Raw genomic sequence first — 18,685 nt, forward strand, 5'->3', positions numbered from 1 at the left:
ACAAAAGAAATTATGAGAATGGAACAAGAGTGAGAACACAGAGTAGTAGTGCAATATACTCTTATATTAACTCAATTTTAGCTGAAGAATTGCAAAATTGCTCATTTACCTTAGCACAAGATGTAGGTTCTAACATTCCTAAATGTTTCATTGCCAACTTTTCCAAGACTCAGCAGGTGGAATTACACATGCAGAAATGAAAGCACTGGTGTTCTATAAACGATTAAGTAGGAAGTAAGATGGATTCCCTTTCTCTGTTGTCAAGGGCACTTAAAATTTGAACCTGTGCTTGTAAGACTGATGCATAATTTTTCTTTCTTTGGGTCAGTTTACTGTGAGTTCAGAAGGGACCTGGGGACGCATCTATTCCTCATTCTGAAAGCACAGCAGTTAGTGCAGGTTGCTCAGGGTCATGTCCAGTCAGGTTTTTAATATCTCCAAGGATGGAGACTCCATAACCTCTCTGAGCAACTTGTTCCAGTGTTGAGCAACTCTGACAGTAAAAAAAAAAAAAAAATGAAATTTTTGCATGGTGCCTCTCGTCCTGTCACTGGGGGAGTCTGGCTCTGTCTTCTTTGCTCCACCAATCAAATATTTAACACAAGGATAGGATGTCCCTGAGCCTTTTACTCTCCAGACTTAGCAGATTTCTGCAAGGATAGGAAGTGTTACTAAGATATTTTTGTATTTCAGTTTTTAAAAAAGGAAGGGGTGAGGGAAGAAATTGAATGTTATGGGTCTTGTAATGCTGTGCTGTAAGTTCTGCAGTTATTTTTAACCCCACATGTTATAGACATTTGTAAGGATTTATTTGCTCTGTGCTGCACTGATGTGCATAGGGAGTCAGACTGGCCATGGGAGAGCTAACTTTAACCAAGCCTCCCAAAACCAATCTCATCAAAGGTCTTCTTGTATACAAAGATGCACAAAATTATGTCAAAGGTTTCTATGAAGCAATGGCAGTATCTTTATTGACAATTATTCACTTTGTGACCGTAGAGAGACTTCTAGGGACATCAGAATTTTATAATGTTGATATCTGTGTTTGAGACCAGGGAGTGAAGATGTACCTGGCTGATCTCTCCTGCCCTGTCAGGTATCATTTGGTCTAGTCTGGCTACAAGAACTCAGTCAGACAGTCTTACTAAATATACCACCTGGTGGCTGCTACAGAGATAAAGGGCCACGTTTAGAATTATTTTGAGGTCTGCATATTATAGTTTCTTCGGCAGGAGAAGCACTAAAAAAAAAAAGTCCTTAATATCCCACCAGTCCAGTGTGCCCTCAGGCTTAGTGAACAAGAACTACCTTCCCAGCTCAAAAAATGTACTTAGCTGAAGGGTATGCCTAAAACCTGAGCAAAGATTGACTTCCAAGATAAGATGCTGCAGGAAGAAAATCACACTTGCTATCTGTACTTGACAGGATAACTTGAAGTTGTGTGAATGTCTTCATCCAAATACCTTGATACATTGCTTAGCCAGCAGTTTGAAAACATTTGAAACAGAAATAAATGCAGGTTGGAATGTGCTTTCACAGGAGGGACAGTTTGAACAGCCTCCTTAGCATTCAGGTGACTCCAGTACTGAGGTGCTGTCTCTGTTCAGGTCAGGCAGAGTGATGTGGTGCTGTGTGAACCCCCTGAATGCCTCGTGGGGTGGGAGGCTCTCCTGGCTGGGCCTGGGGAAGACATTTCCCATTATTTGCCTTCATTCAAGTAAGATGTTAGGGGAAAATTTTGGCTGCATTCATTTAGAGCTATACTTAAATGTACAATTTCTTCAAAGGGCTGTGTGTTTATTTTCAGTTGTGCTGTAGTTCAAGTTAGCAAAACTTTAAAAATAACTGCAAATGAATACAGCTGAAAATACTCTGAGAACTAATTTTATATTTTGCATGTTCAGCTAATAAAACTGAGTGGCACATTATATTAGTACTCTTGCACTTTATTCAGTGAACATTACTTTGTGTACAATAAATTTAATTTTTTCCCCTGACTATTTACACAAGTTTTTGTCTTTGTTTTGTATGAAATGCTTAAGTGAAACAGAAAAGTGTGTGACTGTGAAATTAAGAAAAAGTTGTGTGAGAATTAGATTCAATGAGAATGGTGAAAAATTCCTCTGAAATTTGGTAGAATTTGTCCCTATAAATTGTGCAAGTTCCCAGTCTTATTTTAGAGCATCGTTTGTAGGCGGTCTAAAAAATATAAAGAAGAAAGGGATTGGTTATGTCTTACAAACTGTAGCAGAGTTGTATTTGACAGTAAGGCTTTATATGCACTGTTAGTTACTGTACATTTAATACAAAGAATTTAGAGAAAGCCAATGCTGTATCAGCAGAGCTCAGAGCAGGCACCATCAGCTTTAGCATCTTCCTTTGAATGTGTACAGTCAAAGCTGTGCTGTGTTTTCAGTGGATTTGCTTTGGGAGGAGGAGTCAGAGACTGCAGACTCAGAGCCAAAGACTGGGCTTCCCTGTACAGGGGAAGGTTTTTCAGGATTTAGGATGGATGAGGAAGACTGGGAGAGAAGTGACATGTCAAGCTGAGTCCATTAGGTGCAAGTTGTAGTCCAAGGATTGTAGCTGCAGTAAGTTCCCCGGCTGCAGTGATGGTGAAGAGAACTCATCGGTTGTTAGCCCATATTTTCTGTTGTAGTGCAGGACAAACATTGACAGCACTCAGTCACCTCCAGAGTTTATAATATCTTGAGCTGGGGGTTCAGATTAAAAGAGTGATACTTGTGAATCTGGGGAAACTAGTGACAACAGAATTTCATTGGCTTGTCCTTTGGTATTTTAGCTGAAGGAATATGCTATGTCTCCTTCTGCTTGGAGAAGTTTAGTTTTTATTTCTCTCTGAAACAAGTCCCCACCTGCACTAGGTGTACTGCTTTGTTCTGAGCTTGTAACACCATATGAAACGGTTCTTGAAAAATATCACTGTTGCTCTGAGTAAATGTACTGCTGTGACTTAATGCAGCTGAAATTCATAGTCACTGCTTGGAATGTAATGTAACGTAAGAAACATGTACTGGTGCTGCTAAAAATGTACCATTTGTGAAACTGTAGGTTTTTGTGGAAACTTGGCAGCAGATGAAAGCATGCACATACAAATACCTGCTCTGATGGAAAAACTTAGGGTTTAAAGCTAAAATTCGGTGAGCTCAGAAGCTGAGAGTGCTTCTGTAGTGCTAGTGCCTGTATTATATGCATCTAGAATTTTCTTTCATTGTCATACTAAGTGCATCATTGAGTGATGTGTTATTTTGTGTTAGTTAGTTCTAAGATAAGAGAGCAGTAGAGAGGGACATAGCAGTATCCTGCATTATGAAGACTGCCCTGTTAAATCTCTGATATTTGGTTTAATATTTTCAGTGGGGATGAAGGATTCTTTGCTTTTGAAGCTATAACTGTTGAAATATATTCATTCCATGGACTTCAGAGCTGGATTGTGTAATGTTCCCCTGCATCTTTAAAAACAAACAAACCATTTGTATTTAAGAGATATTCAGGAGACAATGACAGAAATGTAAGAAACAAAATGACAACAGCTAGCTTTGGGCAAAAATGCACAATAGATAAATTTTCTTTTTGTTGTATTTCGTAGCTAATATGCTCTGAAGCAGTCATTGTTTATATATTATGCACAGGGCTTGAGTGAACACATATGCTGTAGTTCAGCACTGTGTTTCTCAGAACTTCCAAATGCAAGTCTTAAAACTCCTTGTGCATTTCGTTATGTGCACCTGAGAATATAACGATGTGTGTATTCAGAGGGTAAATTAAAAACAAATGTACAAATCAGGTATTAGAGTGTCTGCATTGTTTAGAGCTGCTGGCAGAGTATCATTGAGACCAAGAATGCTCAAAATAATTCCTTGGGAAAGAACTGTGCTGTCAGCTATTAAAATGAGTGTGTGTGGGACATGGGATTGAATTCTGTAGAGCCATTCTTCAGAGCTGAACAGCTAAAGATGCACAGTGTGCATCGTTGTGGCGAGTGGATCTACACTGAAGTAGAGGACAGTGCTACTGCCAATAGTCCATTTTCATTCACTTTGGTTTTAGTGAAGAAGACCACTATCGTGAGAATTGTAGTAGAGAGAAATACTGTTTCCAATAATGGTTATGTCTAGAATTCTGTCATTTCTGTTACTTGTGCATGTTGAATCTGAAGGAAATGTCTATTTTTAATATTAGTTATGATTTGGTTTAGCTCTATGAAAAGTTTTACAAATATAAAATGCAAGGGAGAAAATGAGCAGGGAATGATGCAGTAGGGAAGTGTCATAGAGAATTCCTTTTCTGGAGTCATTCATTAGAGGGCAGTAAGAGTAGACTCTTCCTTAAGCAAAGATTGCTTACTCTCTTATAAAGTGCAATAGTAAAGGAATAGATTATTGTCTTTACATTTTCTTTTGGTTTCTTTTTGGATGAAGGAATAAATAATTTTAGTAGACTTGGGCTTGAGTCATTTCACTTTACAGACTAATGTAGTAAAGAGGTTCACGGATGCCAACCAGAGATGGCTCAATTATATGTATATTGCCATGTTTCTCTTCCTTCCATTGTATTCAGGAGGCAAGTCTCTAATCATTCAATCTGATTTTCATTAAGAAGCTTTTTCACTTCTCACACATGTGACACTAGTAACAAACAACAATATGGCACAAAACTGAGTCTGTTACCATTTGACTGGAGATGTTTCAAGGTCAGGACCCAGTTTCGCAAGCAGTTCTATTTTTCAATCCAGCTGACATCAGACACAAGCTGAAGACAAACTTGTCTAATAAAGCTTTCAGATTCAATTTTCTCTCTGCATATAGCTTGAGGAATCTCTGGAGGTCATTCACAGCATGTGCTGCAACACCAACAGGGAGAAGTAATGAAAAGCATCTAGATAAAAAGCTGACACTGCCTTCAGAGCTGCATGAATAAAAACATAATAAGCAAGTTTATAAATGCAAATCTCTGTTATTCTTAGAATTTTTATCTTGATCTTTATAGCATATCTTGATTTGAGGATTTGTTTCTGGATTATCTGACAGGTGAAAAATACATACAAAATATAGCGAAGCCGCAAAAGCCCAGTTTGAATAAAAACAAAGGTTACACCTGTGTATTTAACATTCTGTTTCAAGGGTCTTGCAGTAGGTTCCTCTTTGAAAGGATCTGTAATAAACAGGTGTGACAGTTTGCAAAGGCAATGTGGACTTCTACTTTGATTTTTCAGGGCTCAGTTGATTAAATAAGACTCACTCTGGGTTACAACTCAGAAGTTTTATTGCGCTTATACCCACGATGAAATGTAAATCAAAAAGTGAAAACAGGAGTTGGCTATTTTGCTGTTATTAAAGGCAATATGAACTCTAGATCTACTTTTTTTTTTAGTTGTTGAAAGCACAGCTGTTAAGGTTTATGATGTAAATAAGATTAATGCTATCATCAGTCTTTCAAAGGACCACATTCACCTGTTCCATTTTTAATAGAAGATCTGGTATGTTCTTCTGAGGCTTTGGAGCTTGTTTCTTTTAATTTAATTTCTTGGTCAATAGTTAGTGTCAGCTGGATATGCAGGATTCATTTTTATTAAATCCCATGAAATGTAAACGATAGAGTACTGCAGAATTCATCAGTCTGTTATTGATAACCTATACCAGGTGAGAGCACAGAACAAAGTTACAGATATGATCAGACTTTTTTATATGGCTATACCATGGGTACCATTCTGCAGAATCCAATGCTAGCAGTTTTCAAGAAATGTGGCAACAATATAATTGTATAATTTTTAAAACACAGCAAGACAGAATCAGAAATTTGAATTAGTTTATTCTGGAAGATATGGGAAAAGGGATTCTCACTAGAATCCCTAGCAAAAGAGTATCCATAATAAAATGGCAGTATATACTCTTTCATTTTTTTCTGCCTTAGTTTCTAGCTTTACACCTGTAAATCACAGTTTAGTTTTGGGGCTTTTTAAAAAATGTTTTAAACCCACTCTCTCTCTCTCTCTCCCTTCTTTATAGTAACCCCAATTACTATAAAGTGGGTATAAGCGCAATAACCCCAATTACCCCAATTATAATACCTGACTATCCAGATAGCATCAGCTTGCAAATAGCAGTCAGTAATCTCTCTATTCTGTTTCTTTTTATGTAATAATTAGGTCCATTGACAACTACGTTGTGTGAAGGTCTTTTTAATTTGCTAGAATAATAGAAAGTGGTAGGTCATTCTGCACAAAATCTTCTTGACCTGTGTGCTGCTCTTTGTTGACTTGTCTTTTGAAAAGAGCAGAGCAGAGCAGCTGTTGCTCGTGGAAGGAGCAGAGCTCACGGCGTCGTGGCCACGCACTGCTGGGAAACGCGAAGGCTCTTCGGCATCCTCCTGAGGTTTCTGTGCTGGGTGGCTCTGCTCTGCAGAGACACAGCCAAGCACGGAGTGTGATCGAGTGCCATCGCAGCTCGTGAGCAGAGTGGAGCCACAGAGAATGGGGAGCAAAGCTTATAATTGCTTCTAACATTTTGGCTCCAGTCAGAGGTCGTGAGATGATGACAGAAGGACAGATTTGTTCCTTACACTGTACAAGGCTAAGATGAGGAAAAGATGGCAAATGCAAACTTTCTTTTCTATTCCAGCCAGAAAATTGTTTAGTCTGGTTTGTGTGAAGCTTGTCCCCAAAATATCAGACTTGTGACTCTGATTCTATCAGTGTGGAGCAGCAGGGGACACAGAGTGATGGAGATAGGCAGGAAGAGATTTGCATTGCTGATATTTCCATCGACAGTAGATTGGTGGTTAGATGAAACTTAAGTTCCCAAAGGCAATTCTTCATGGGATGAAAATAAAGTAAGTGGAAAAGCAATAAAGGTTAGTTTGACCTGAAAAGTGAGCTTTATTTGTGTTTTCATGAGAAAAGTGTTTAACAAAGTAGTATAAGGCAAGATAATTTAACATTTCTGATGAAAGAACAGAAGGTGCTTGCAGTGATTTGGAGAATTAGTTTGTCAGAAGTAAAGTGACAGTGATGATGTTGTCTTTGAACAGCTGATTTTGATTTTGCAGAATTTTGAAAATAAGTGTAGACTTGGCAAATTTTGCATGAATACTGTAATGCTGTTAAGTTAGCTAATAACTGAACTGATTATTTCACAGCATCTTCAAACCTGTTATCATTTTTCAATTTTTTTTTCACTATAAGGTGCCTAAAATTCCACTGGTTCCTTGGTATTTTGTATCTGTGTTCAAGTTCTTACACTTTTTCTTATGCTTTTTCTTCAGGGTTCCCTTTGGCTAGCATAGCAATTTATGCCTGTTAAATCAATGTATAGATCATACAAAATTAGAAGAGGTAATTTTTATGAGACTGTAGAAGCTGGAGCTGCTGGCAATATGTGTTCTTCCTTATATCAAAGAACCAGCTGCCAAAATCCAGTTGCATGCCAATAGCAGTACACTGGAAATGTAAATTGTTGTCATATGGATTGACATCCCATTGAAAGCTGCATACGAAATCAAGGAACTTGTTACTTTTACTGACAAAAGGAATACTGAGAGGTGCTTGCATCACTTGTGACAGATGTTGTCACAACGGTTTTTCTAAGGCAAGTATGTGACAGAATGTGATTTTACAGCACCACAACTGCTGTAGTACAAAACATACATTTTCATGAAACCCTTTTGTAACACCTTCAACAACTGCTCACTGACAGACTCCTGTCCTTTGGAAAAAACAAATGCTTTCTGCAGTGGTACAAATAAAGTGGTACTGCATTTGAAAAACAAGTATAGGAGAAAAGGCTGTTTTCAAAAAATAATGCTTGACTCCTTGAACTCATCAAACAGCCAAAAAATTACTGTGTGTATTTCTAGATAACGGAAAACTGCATTAGAGATGTAGGAATCAGTTACTGAAAGTGATCAGGGGAGGAGAGAGAGAGAAAAGTGCAAACATTAAGTTTTATTTCATTATTAAAATATTAAAATAACAGCAGAAGTAGTGTTATAAGATCACTTAAAAAGATCTTAAAAACTTCTTATTGACTGTGCCTTAATATTACAAAAAACTCCCTCCTTGTTTTGATACCAATATATGCAGTGTGAGGGTCTCTATCCTGTCTGACCTGACATGTCAAGTCTTCCACATCTAATGAGAAACTAAAACAAGAAGAGGATTCAAGTTGCATTGATAAAAAAATAATAGCTTTTAGATATTATTTATTCATTTTAGTTGACCAAATCTGAATTCCCTACTTTGAGTAGTTTTTCTACTTGGCTTTTTAAAACAAGTGTCTCGAGAGCATCAGGGAAGACTCTAATCAGTAGTGGCAAAAGAATATAGAGGGCACAGTCAAGCCAGAAAGAGATTGTTTCTCTCAGCTGTGAGTTTCCTGGCACTTCACGTCACAATTAAGAAGTAAGAAAATATTGATTGGGGGAGAAAAAACAAGCACAAATATTTATTACTCTTTTTGCTTTTGTTGCAATAAGCAAGAGATACTAGCCTTTACATATGTTCACTTTGTATTATGCCAGTATCTCAGCAGTTGAATCAACTTCTAATTTTGTAAAAAAACCACTGGTGGTATTCAAAAATGGTTATTTTTGCAGTAGTAGAAATATTGGTGTCAGTATTGCAGACATTTGTTCAGCTAATCTTTAAACTACTGAACAGTGCAAAGTGGCAAACAAAATCATGTTTTATATATAGTTTTGTAAACAAAGAGAGGAGTTTTTTATAGAATAGGGAGATTTTAAAGTCTTAACCACTAGATTGAAAGGGTTTGGGTTTTGTTTAATTTGTGGTCTGGGTTTGGGGGTTTTTCATTTCTTCTGGATTATATTTAAAGCATTATCTCAATATTGTAGAGTGTACAGTGTTTATACCATATCATTTCAGAATATTTTCACCTAACTTTTTAACTATGTGTTGAGAGTTAAATTAGCCTTGGTAATTGTAAACAGTGATACCACTGTAAATTGAGTCTAGAACCAACTACCTTGTACCTAGTCTAGGAAAGGTTCTTGTGCTACCTTTTTTTTTAGTTTCTGTCTCCTTAATTCTCACACTCACTAAAAGTGATCCATTCATACTCTAGTGTTTTGCTTTCCAGTTTTAGCAGGCCCATCAATCAAGGTGAACTTTGCCTAAGGAAAGGCTCTTAGGGAGTACCATGACAATGCTATATTACTAAAAGGAGACTGAATTTAGAGCAGTTTATCTTTCAGAAAGGTTTAAATGGAACAGTAGGTCCAAGTGGATTAGTGCTGCCTCTGTTTGCAGATATATATTGCAATCTTCAGTTGGCTTTGTAGTGCCTGTCTCTGCTCGAGTTGCAGTCTGACGAGGGTAATAGAGCACTGCAGATTCAAAGCTTTCTCCACCACGTGTAGAGCAGTCAGTTGAGTGTTTGCATACACTGTGCCAGGATTATTTCCATGTATTGTCTTCAGTCTTAGCTGCTTCCTTTCCAAAGTATTCGCTGCCCTTACACTATTTCCAGTTTGGATTTTAGAGAGTCTTGGAAACTGAGAACGTGTTGCTTTACAGGAGCACAGAGTGACTGAGGTTACAAGGGACCTCTGGAGCTCATCTGGTCCAGCCTCCCTGCTCAGACAGGCTGACCTGGAGGAGGCTGCCCAGGATCATGTTCAGGTGGCTTTTGAGTATTTCCAAGGATGGAAATTCCACACCCTCCCTGGGGCAGCCCGTTCCAGGGCTCAGTCACCCTGTGTTCACAGCCACAGCAGCATTTCCTGATATTCACGGGAACCTCCTGTGTTTGAGTTTGTGCCCATTGCATCTTTTCTTGTCACTGGGCAGCACTGTAAAGAGCCTGGCTCTGTGATCTCTGCACCTTCCTTCAGATATTTATACACAGTGATGAGCCTTCCCTTTTCTAGGCTGCAGAGTTCCTGCAGACAGAACCTGTGCTTCAGGGTTGGGTACTTCCCCATTCCAAGCATTTAAAACCCAGCTAGTAGAGCAGGAAAAGACACGAAGAAGATGATGTGTCCATTGGATCCAAACAGGAGGGAAAAAAAAATCCACAAATATACAGGAAATAGCACATAATACTTTCAAGTTATGAGAAGGAAAATCAAGGAATTGGCCAAGACTGAATTTTTTTGTTGCGTAATCTTCCATATTGGTCACAGAGCCTATGGGCAATATTTGGTGGTTTCAGTAAGTGAGATTATTGGAGAAACAAATTCACAGCTACAGAGTGACTTGGAGACAGTGGAGGAAACCTGTTTCTGGATACATGGTCATGCTATGATATAATGGATCATCCAACCAACTTTTTTCAATCTGTCTCTAGCTGTGAGGGATCTGGCCACACTACTAGATTTTTGGAAGATGGCTCATGTATACCAATACTTTGGTGACCTTGAGGGAGGGGTTCTTATTACATTTTAAATATGAAATTTGAATATACAGAGAATGATGGATGTTAAGAAGATATTATACTAGAAATACTGTGGAAAAAATTAATTAATATATACTTTTAGTTTTTATTTTCATATTTCCAGTAGAGATAACATCAAGAAATGAGCTTATTTCTGTGCTATCCTTCTTACTGCATAAATTCTGTTACTGAAATAAGCATTTATCATAGCTCATTTATTCAGTAATTTCAGCTTCTTTTTTTTTTTTTTCCAGTAACTCCTGGTGAAACTGTTGCTGTGGATACACAAACCAGGGTAACCAAGGAAACCACCACCTTCAAACCAGAAATGCCATCTTCTGTGCTTTTGGAGGTTCCAGCCTTGGCTGACTTCAACAAGGCATGGGCAGAGCTCACTGACTGGCTGTCTCGACTGGATCGAGAGATAAAATCTCAGAGAGTCAGAGTAGGTGATCTTGATGACATCAACGACATGATCATCAAACAAAAGGTATGACAAACACTGATTTTTCAAGTTCAAAGCCTCATGATCTGTATTGTGTATTAAATCATTTCAACAAAGAACACAGGAGAGATGACAGCTTGCAATACATGTAGTTGTTACTGCAGCTACTAAACTTACTCCAGTAAGCACTATTATTGGGTGAAATATTTAAATAATTCATTGAGGGGAAAAAGAAGGAGCATTTAATATATTATCTGGTATTTGAAGCAGATGTCTTTATCCTTCTATTGCTTGTGCTGTAAGACTGTGCAAGCCAATGGTTGAAATATAAGCCTCATGCAAAGGAAGGAATTGCATAGTAAGCTGCAGGCTGACAGGAGGAAGAAGACCATGTTTCATACCTTTTCTTACCTTACTTCTGTAATAACTTTCTGAGAGGCTTATATATTGCTGCTGTTGGTTTATCAAAAGCTCCTCAGTTGTCTTAAAGAAAGAACAGCTCATTAATGCATCTGTTTTGTCAGCAAAACTGCATCAGTGTTACTTATCACTGAAAACACAGGAAAATATGGAAATACATGTATAAGGAAACAAGAAGGATAAACTTTAGCTGCTCAGTAGCAATAAAAGCTTGAAAGTAATTACCTGCCTTCTAGATTTAGCATTGCTCAATATAAAAGATTGGCTTGCCTGTGCAAAACTTTTCAGTGCTAAATTTCCATTCAGTTTAGTTCTAAACTGAGTTTAGGACTCTGTATGATAAGATTCTCTTCTTCTTCTCCTCTTCCTCCTCATAAAATCCCCTGATTTATTGTAAGGAAGATATTGACAATCTTTCTCTTTGCTTAAACTAGAAGGAGAAGGAGACAGAAGGGATGTGTTTTGTGTAGTATCTGTACTAAAATGTTTCATCATAAAATGTGCAGATGTCTCATGGGATTAATTCTGCTTCTTTTCTTGCATTTTGCTCTTTTTCCCCTGTGCTTTAAACTGTGTATTTTTGAGACTTTTGGTTTGCTTTACTTTCTAAATGAATAAAGTATTTGTTTCGTCGTGATTAATGATCATAACACATATGAAGTAGTATTATGTACTGCTTCATTAAATGAAATATCTTCAAAATGACATGGAGTTTAGTAAGTGATAATTGCAGTGTCACCTACAGAGGACATTGCTTTAAAATAGCTGCTATGTCATTTGAAGGTTGAGGGCCAAAGTAGACTTGGTTACATATTATCTTTTCATCTTTTTCAGAATAATTTTGATTTTGAAATTGTGTATTGTCAAATACTTGGTTCAGCATTATACAGTTTTCTTACTTATGCCTGAATTTAGCATATTATTCTGGCAGGCAAAATCCACAGCTTGCTTCCTTCTGCAGATGTCTTTTACTTAAACATGAGGTCAAATGATTAACTCTTGAGAATTTCAGTTAATGTTGTATGTGTTTTAAAATGAACTGGTTTATATTTGCATGCCATCTTAATTCAAAGCTGGAATATTTTTACACTGCTGCAGTCTTCCTCCTGTCTGTTCCTGGCTGGGTAACCCTGTCTCCTTTTTTGATACCATGCTGTGCTGGTAACAAAACCAGCAGGAAAACTCTTTTTTCTTGTGCTTACCTCTCTAATTGGCTGTGCAACAGAATGTGACATTTAATATATTCTCTGATGAAATGGAAGAATCGATGTCTAAATTTAGACTGCAGTTCTGTTCACTGTCTCCCTCTTCTCTAATGATCATCCTAATATTGCTTAATACATGGAAATGAGTCTCATGAAATATTTCCTCCTTCTTGTAAATCTATTGCTGCACTATTAGGTGAGATTAGCACAAAGAATTTTCAAGACTGACAAAGAATTTTAGATTTCTTAAAAAACCCTGTTTTCTAATGTGTTGAATGTCTGCAGCAGTGTGTGAGCTGATGAAACTGGACATGTGGGTATTTTGCTGTTCTGAAAAGTCAGGCCAGATACGATCTAAGTTGGAAATCCAGAAGTGCTGCTTACCCCCCTGGTCTGTGTGTTCTGTAGGGGGTTATAGTCACACTTCTCCTGTGGTTGTGATTTGAAAGTCACAGTGTTGCATTGTGGTTTATTTGGAGAGTTTATTGCACCTTTACAGAGACCTCAGTAAGATTCAATGAGTTCCATCTTAGTAGATTGACCTGGGTTGGCTTTTTGGTTGGCTTTTTTTTCAATCAGTTTTTCCACTTTAGGTGTAAAATACTATCTTAACACAGCCAGCTACTTCCCTTCTAGAAACCCAGCATTACAAAGATATGTGCTTCATGAAAGCTGTTTTATTTGAATACATCTCTAGCTGCTGCCCTGGAATTTGGAGCCCTGCAAGCAGCTAACCCTGTTGGTGTGCTACCAAACTCTTACTCTTCTGGGGATTTGTTTCCACTTCATATTTTATTCAGAACAGAGAACCACATTTCTAAGAGGAAATTGAAATATCAAAGCAAACGTTTTAAAAGCACAGAAATCCCATATCTAGCAATGTGTGTAACAGGATATTTTCCAAATCACTCCAGTAAAGCTAAGTGGCCTTAGGTTGTCCTTTTTTCACAGCAGCATGTAATGTTGTTGAAGCTACATCTCTGAGGGCATTTTGGTTAAGTTCCCTTCAATATGATTGTGTCACAAGATCACAGCCACTAACTCTGCCATATTTTGTGTCAATAAAACTTTAAGACATCGTTAGCCCTCCCTTGAACTTTGCTTGGAGCTGATTGCAGTGAGTTGGTCCTCGTGTGAATACCATGTTGTACACTGGTTAATTATGGAACAATAAAGCTCAAAAAAAGACAACTACTCTGAAAAAGTCTTGGTTTAGTGGCAGCTTCCTCTTAATGAAAGAAACAGTGCAAATTAAATTCTCCTAAGTGGTGTACATAATACGTAATAAAAGGAGTATACTAAAAGTCTAGGATAATGGCTAGTCGTTTGAAATATCCATAGTTAATCTTGCAGTCAAATGTGTGGTATAGGTTGAGTCTTCACTGTTGGGTGCAGTGGTGGGGATAAATCTGAAAAAAGTATTTATGTAAAATGAGACCAAGCTGGTTCCTGAGACTTTTAAGCAAAGAAAAGTAAAAGATACTTTTAGGTAGTGATTTGTATCACCCTAAAGTAGACATCCCAAAAGATTTAGAGAATTTATTTATGCTTCATTAATTTGTCACAATTGAAAAAAATTTTTAAAAAGTAAGTTTGATCTTCTGTCAGTTAGAGAAGTAAAGAAAACTGGAATGAGGTGTTTTCACTATTAATTCTGAATTGGTTTTTCAATAGCTGAGAATCTTGTGCAGCTGGTGGATAGTGAAATAACAGTTAAGGAAAAATATTTGTTTCTAAACTGTGCAATTAGCAGACTTCAGAAGAAAGAGTGGGCGTAACTGACATTCCTTCTGCTTGAGGATTTTTTACCTGTCCTTTCCCATGGTTACATACCATGTGTTTTAGTATACAACTTTATAATTATGTGTGCAATTTCATATGAAACCTTGTAATTGATATGTGGCAATAAAAATGTAGTTTTATAGATTTATATCCTGTTATTATGGAAGCAACAGTAAGGTTCAGATTGAATTTGGAATTCTGTATGTACCAAGTGTGAATCAGTGTGCTCTAAATATGCCCATGTTAAACTAAAACTTGTACTTACCACCAAAGACATTTACATCTGTCCATATAGTTTGTGTCAGAAGTGTAAGGGACAGACAAAGTGGAGTCCTCAGCCTTTGAATAGTGTACTCCAGGGTCTACAGAGTTGTGAGGACGTTTCGCATTAGCGACAGAGGCATGGAAAGACCCGTGCAGCACATCCTCAGATAATGCTGAAGAGCATCACAGAAGATTTACCAGTTTAGTATGCTGATGTGCTTAAAGGGAAGGGTTTGGTAGTCCAGAATCCAAGTGTGATGCCAGAACGTTGGGAGTTGACATTCACACTTTGAGAATCAAACTGCAGGAGCATATTTGCCCCATCCCTCACTCTGTGCTGTCAAGCTGCTGTGAGGGTTGTTTGCAAAGCTTCTAGGATCTTCTGTTTCCATATGAACACACAACTGCAGACATTCCCTGGATTGCTGTTGGACCAAGATAAACTGTCTCCCCAAACAGGGCTGGAGCTGAAAATGATTCTGCAGCTTGTTGGATGGTTCATTGGCATTTTTGTGCATCCTCTCTGGTAGCATAACCCTCCATGTGACTGCATGGCTTAAAGGGTGTGCAAAACCTCCTCTGTCTCTAGGAATTTCACCATGGGATATATTCACTCAGGAGATACTGTCATTATTTTATCAGTGTTACTGTTGTGGTATTTAACATGGGATATCTGGCAGAATTCTGATTTTATACTGTCATGCTGTTAGACTTCTAAAATTAATTCCAACTTAGGAGAAGTATTGGAAGGCTGGTTTCAGTTTTTGGAATGAATTAAAAAAACCCAACCAAACAAACAGCAGCAAACTAATAAATGAACAGATTTCTAAATATATTAGAAAAATTTAAAGCTACAAGGTTTGCACGCTGAAAGGTTGGTTTTGTTTTTCTTTTATGGCATAGAGGAAAATGAAAAAATGTCTGTCAGCCTTCAAGCTTGTTTCTAAAGGTTAGAAAATGCAGCAGGATGCTCTAGAGGGCCTGGAGCTCTGAGTCTTTAAAGGGAAAGGGAAGGAAAAAAGGGGAAAAAATGTCTATTAGTCTGAAAATTGGACCTCAAGGGATATAGAATGTGTGTCAGGAGACTCTTTTTTTAATACTTCGTTGCACATAAAGACAGCTGATATTTTCTTGGCCAGCTCATTACAGTGTGTTAGAGAGTATATTTGTTTTCTGCAGCAGTAAAACAGCTGTCTAAACACTGTCTTTTGGAGTGATTAACAGCTATTTCTTTATTTCTCTATAATGTTAATCACTAGGATGTGTATAAAAATTGTACCTCTAAGGATCTGATACTAAACTCATTGAAGTAAAAGAGATACTTTCATCATTTTTCAATTAATTTTCAGTCAGGCTGTAGATCACCATCCAAACAAAAAATAATACCACAGTTATGCCTAAAGATAACTTTTCTCTGTTTGCTTTTATTGGCCTATTGAGAAATAATTTGATTTTTTTTTCCAATTCCTTGCAAATAACCTTCTGGGAAAAGATAAATTAGCATGATTAATACAACTGGCATCCTGTTAGTTTCAGCAGGGAAAGGACTGGAGTGTAGAAACTCATTTTCATTTGCATTTATATGTTGAGTATTGGAAGTATGAAGTTTTCACTAGGGCTGCATTACTCAATAGCAAAGCTTTTTTTTCTGTATTTCTAAGTTTGACCTACATTATAAGTATAAATGACCTATTCCATCGATATTGGACCTTACCTGACCTACTCTTATCCAAATCAATTTTTATTTTGTGTGTTTTCATTGCACCATATGTGCAGCTCAGAGACTCAACTGTGTTGGGGCCTCTACAAACACACCATGAGTGTGAAAAGCTGTTTATGTGCTGTCCAGAGTGTGGACATGGGGAATCCTGCTCTGCTAGAAACTGGAAAAACTCCTTAAACCTTCATGAGTTCTATGTCAGCCAGCAAAGAAATCCAAAGTAGGTGCTGGGCTGACTGTAATAAGGCCCTAGCCAGGATGTTGGGGGAAGGGATCATTCCCCTTTAATCAACACCTGTAAACCACATCTGGGCTGGTGTGTCTAGTTTAGGCTGCCTAGTGTGTAGGAAAGACCCAAGGGAGTCTGGTGAAGAGCCACCAGTATGGTCAGGGGCAGGAGAGCTCTTGGTCAGTGAGGAGAGGCTGAGCTGGGCTTGCTCAGCCTGAGAGAGGGATCGAAGTGCTGTCTGCAGCCACTGGATGGGAGACTCTGCAGGAGAGAGAGCCCAACGCTTCTCAAAGCTCCACAGCAGAAGGGTGGGAGGCAACAGACATGTGGGAGGAGAATTCTGATGAAATATTAGGATTAAAATTGTGCATGATGAACATGGTGGAACATTGGAACAGGCTGTCCCAAGATGTGGTAGATTCTCCATCCTTGGAGACATTGATCACAAAACTGGATAGAGTCCTGTGGGACTCTGAATTTGGCCCCATTTGAGCAGCAGGTGGGCCAGATGACCTCCTGTTGCTTCCAACAGAAATTATTCTGTGATTATATATGAATGCCATTCTTGAATGCCAAGATTCTCCATTCTATGGCTTCTCAACAAAACACACTTCGAAGGAAGGAAAACATGGGGGTTTTGCCTCCCTTTGTAATCCTCCCACCTCAGCTGTGATTTGCTTTAAGAGCTTGAGAAGTCCTGATATAATTTTGAAAAATTTTTTAATTCTTAATTGCGAGGGTCTGTTTGGACAGTTACACAAGTTTTAGGGGGCTTTATTTTTGTATCCATATTAATAAATGTTATTACCAGTAGTAACAAGAAAAGCTAAGAGTGACTTTGGTTTTATTCAGAAATTGTGGGAAATATAAAAGCAGCTTGTTTCTAAATAATGATGCAATGTATAAAATTCTAATCTAGTTGTAATCATAAAATGCAAATTAAAACTAGGGGGAACAATTGTATATTTGCTCATTTTATGTGTGAGGAGATGGAATTCTTCTTAGAGAAATAAGTTTTCCCCTGTAAGAAAATAAAAACATCAAATCCCAGCAGAGCTTCCTAATGAAGCTGATCTTGAAACACAGTTCTTTTATGTGGAGAAGAAATGACCCCAGAATTTTAACTAAAAAAATCTGCTGTCTTGAAATGTGCCCTGTTGGTTTCTCAGTGTGCCAAGGGGATTCTGATACTTCTATAAACAGTGCTTAATAGTAATACAGATTTGGGGATTTGCTAGCAAAGGGACAATTCCCTCTCGAGGCAGAGCAGCCAGCACTGTCATTATCATCTGTTTTCATGAAGGGATTGTTTAAAAAAGTGTCACTAGCTTTTTTAAGCTGTGGGATGTGTCAAATAACTGATTTCTAGTAACTTAGCTCTATTGCAGTAAGCCAGATTCCAGGAGTTCCTTTTTTCTTTGCCCTGTAGAATACTATAAATGTAGAATGTCCAATTAGAAATTGTAGGTAAAAGGTGAGAAGACCATTTCAAGTGATGTGTGTGTAAATAACTAGGCAGGGTATAACTATCCCAAATGTGCAGTGCTAATTTGCTAAAGACTGCTGATATTGAACATTTTGCTGATGTCAAATCTTAAAAATAGATTATAAATTTGTAACAAATGATGTTTGATCCAGAGTAGTAAAGTGTAATGATAATCTTGGGTAGATTTCCTTTAAAAAAAGAATCCAGTCAAGTGGAAATTAGGTAATGGAGTCTCCACTGGAAATATGCTGCAAAGCGAAAGTATTGAAAGTTGTAATTGTTCAGCATCTCATGTGTCCACCCTGCGTGTTGATAACAGGAATGCAGAAACAGCTTAAGAAGAAATAATAAGGATTAATAAAAATCCAAGTCTAGGCCTAACAAAATACCAAAGCAGAACAATAAGAATAATCTATATATTTGTAACTGAACTAACATTTTCTCTCTAGGCATAAAGAGTTAAAAAAATTGAGATAATATTTGAGGTTTTTGTACCTGTGTGTATGTACACTCTGGTTTATTATTGAGGAGATCATAGTTTCCTAAAATTCAAGTATTCTAACTTGATTAACAACTTGTCCAAGACTCATCTAAGTGATCTCTGAATTCAGTAGAAAGAAATGCACTTTTGTGGTTTACTCTGCCTGGTTCTGAACTGGACATCTGCAGTAGGTGAGGGCAGTTGATTCCTGGAATGGCTTGTTTCTCCCAGTATGTGCTCA

At 37.7% G+C, this 18,685-nt stretch overlaps 1 protein-coding gene across 1 annotated transcript in view; it reads left to right on the forward strand.

Annotated features, from left to right (window-relative positions):
- Window positions 1–18,685, forward strand: part of LOC103798201 (dystrophin-like) — a gene marked incomplete at its 3' end in the record, with an annotated part of 308,111 nt that overhangs the window by 265,872 nt on the left and 23,554 nt on the right. Inside the window, exon 41 of the mRNA XM_009070449.1 lies at window positions 10,667–10,902. Within this exon, the coding sequence (XP_009068697.1) occupies window positions 10,667–10,902 (236 nt within the window). The remainder of the gene's footprint in view (window positions 1–10,666; window positions 10,903–18,685) is intronic.

This window comes from Acanthisitta chloris, unplaced genomic scaffold (genome assembly GCF_000695815.1).
Source record: "Acanthisitta chloris isolate BGI_N310 unplaced genomic scaffold, ASM69581v1 scaffold4572, whole genome shotgun sequence".
Taxonomy (NCBI): Eukaryota; Metazoa; Chordata; class Aves; order Passeriformes; family Acanthisittidae; genus Acanthisitta; species Acanthisitta chloris.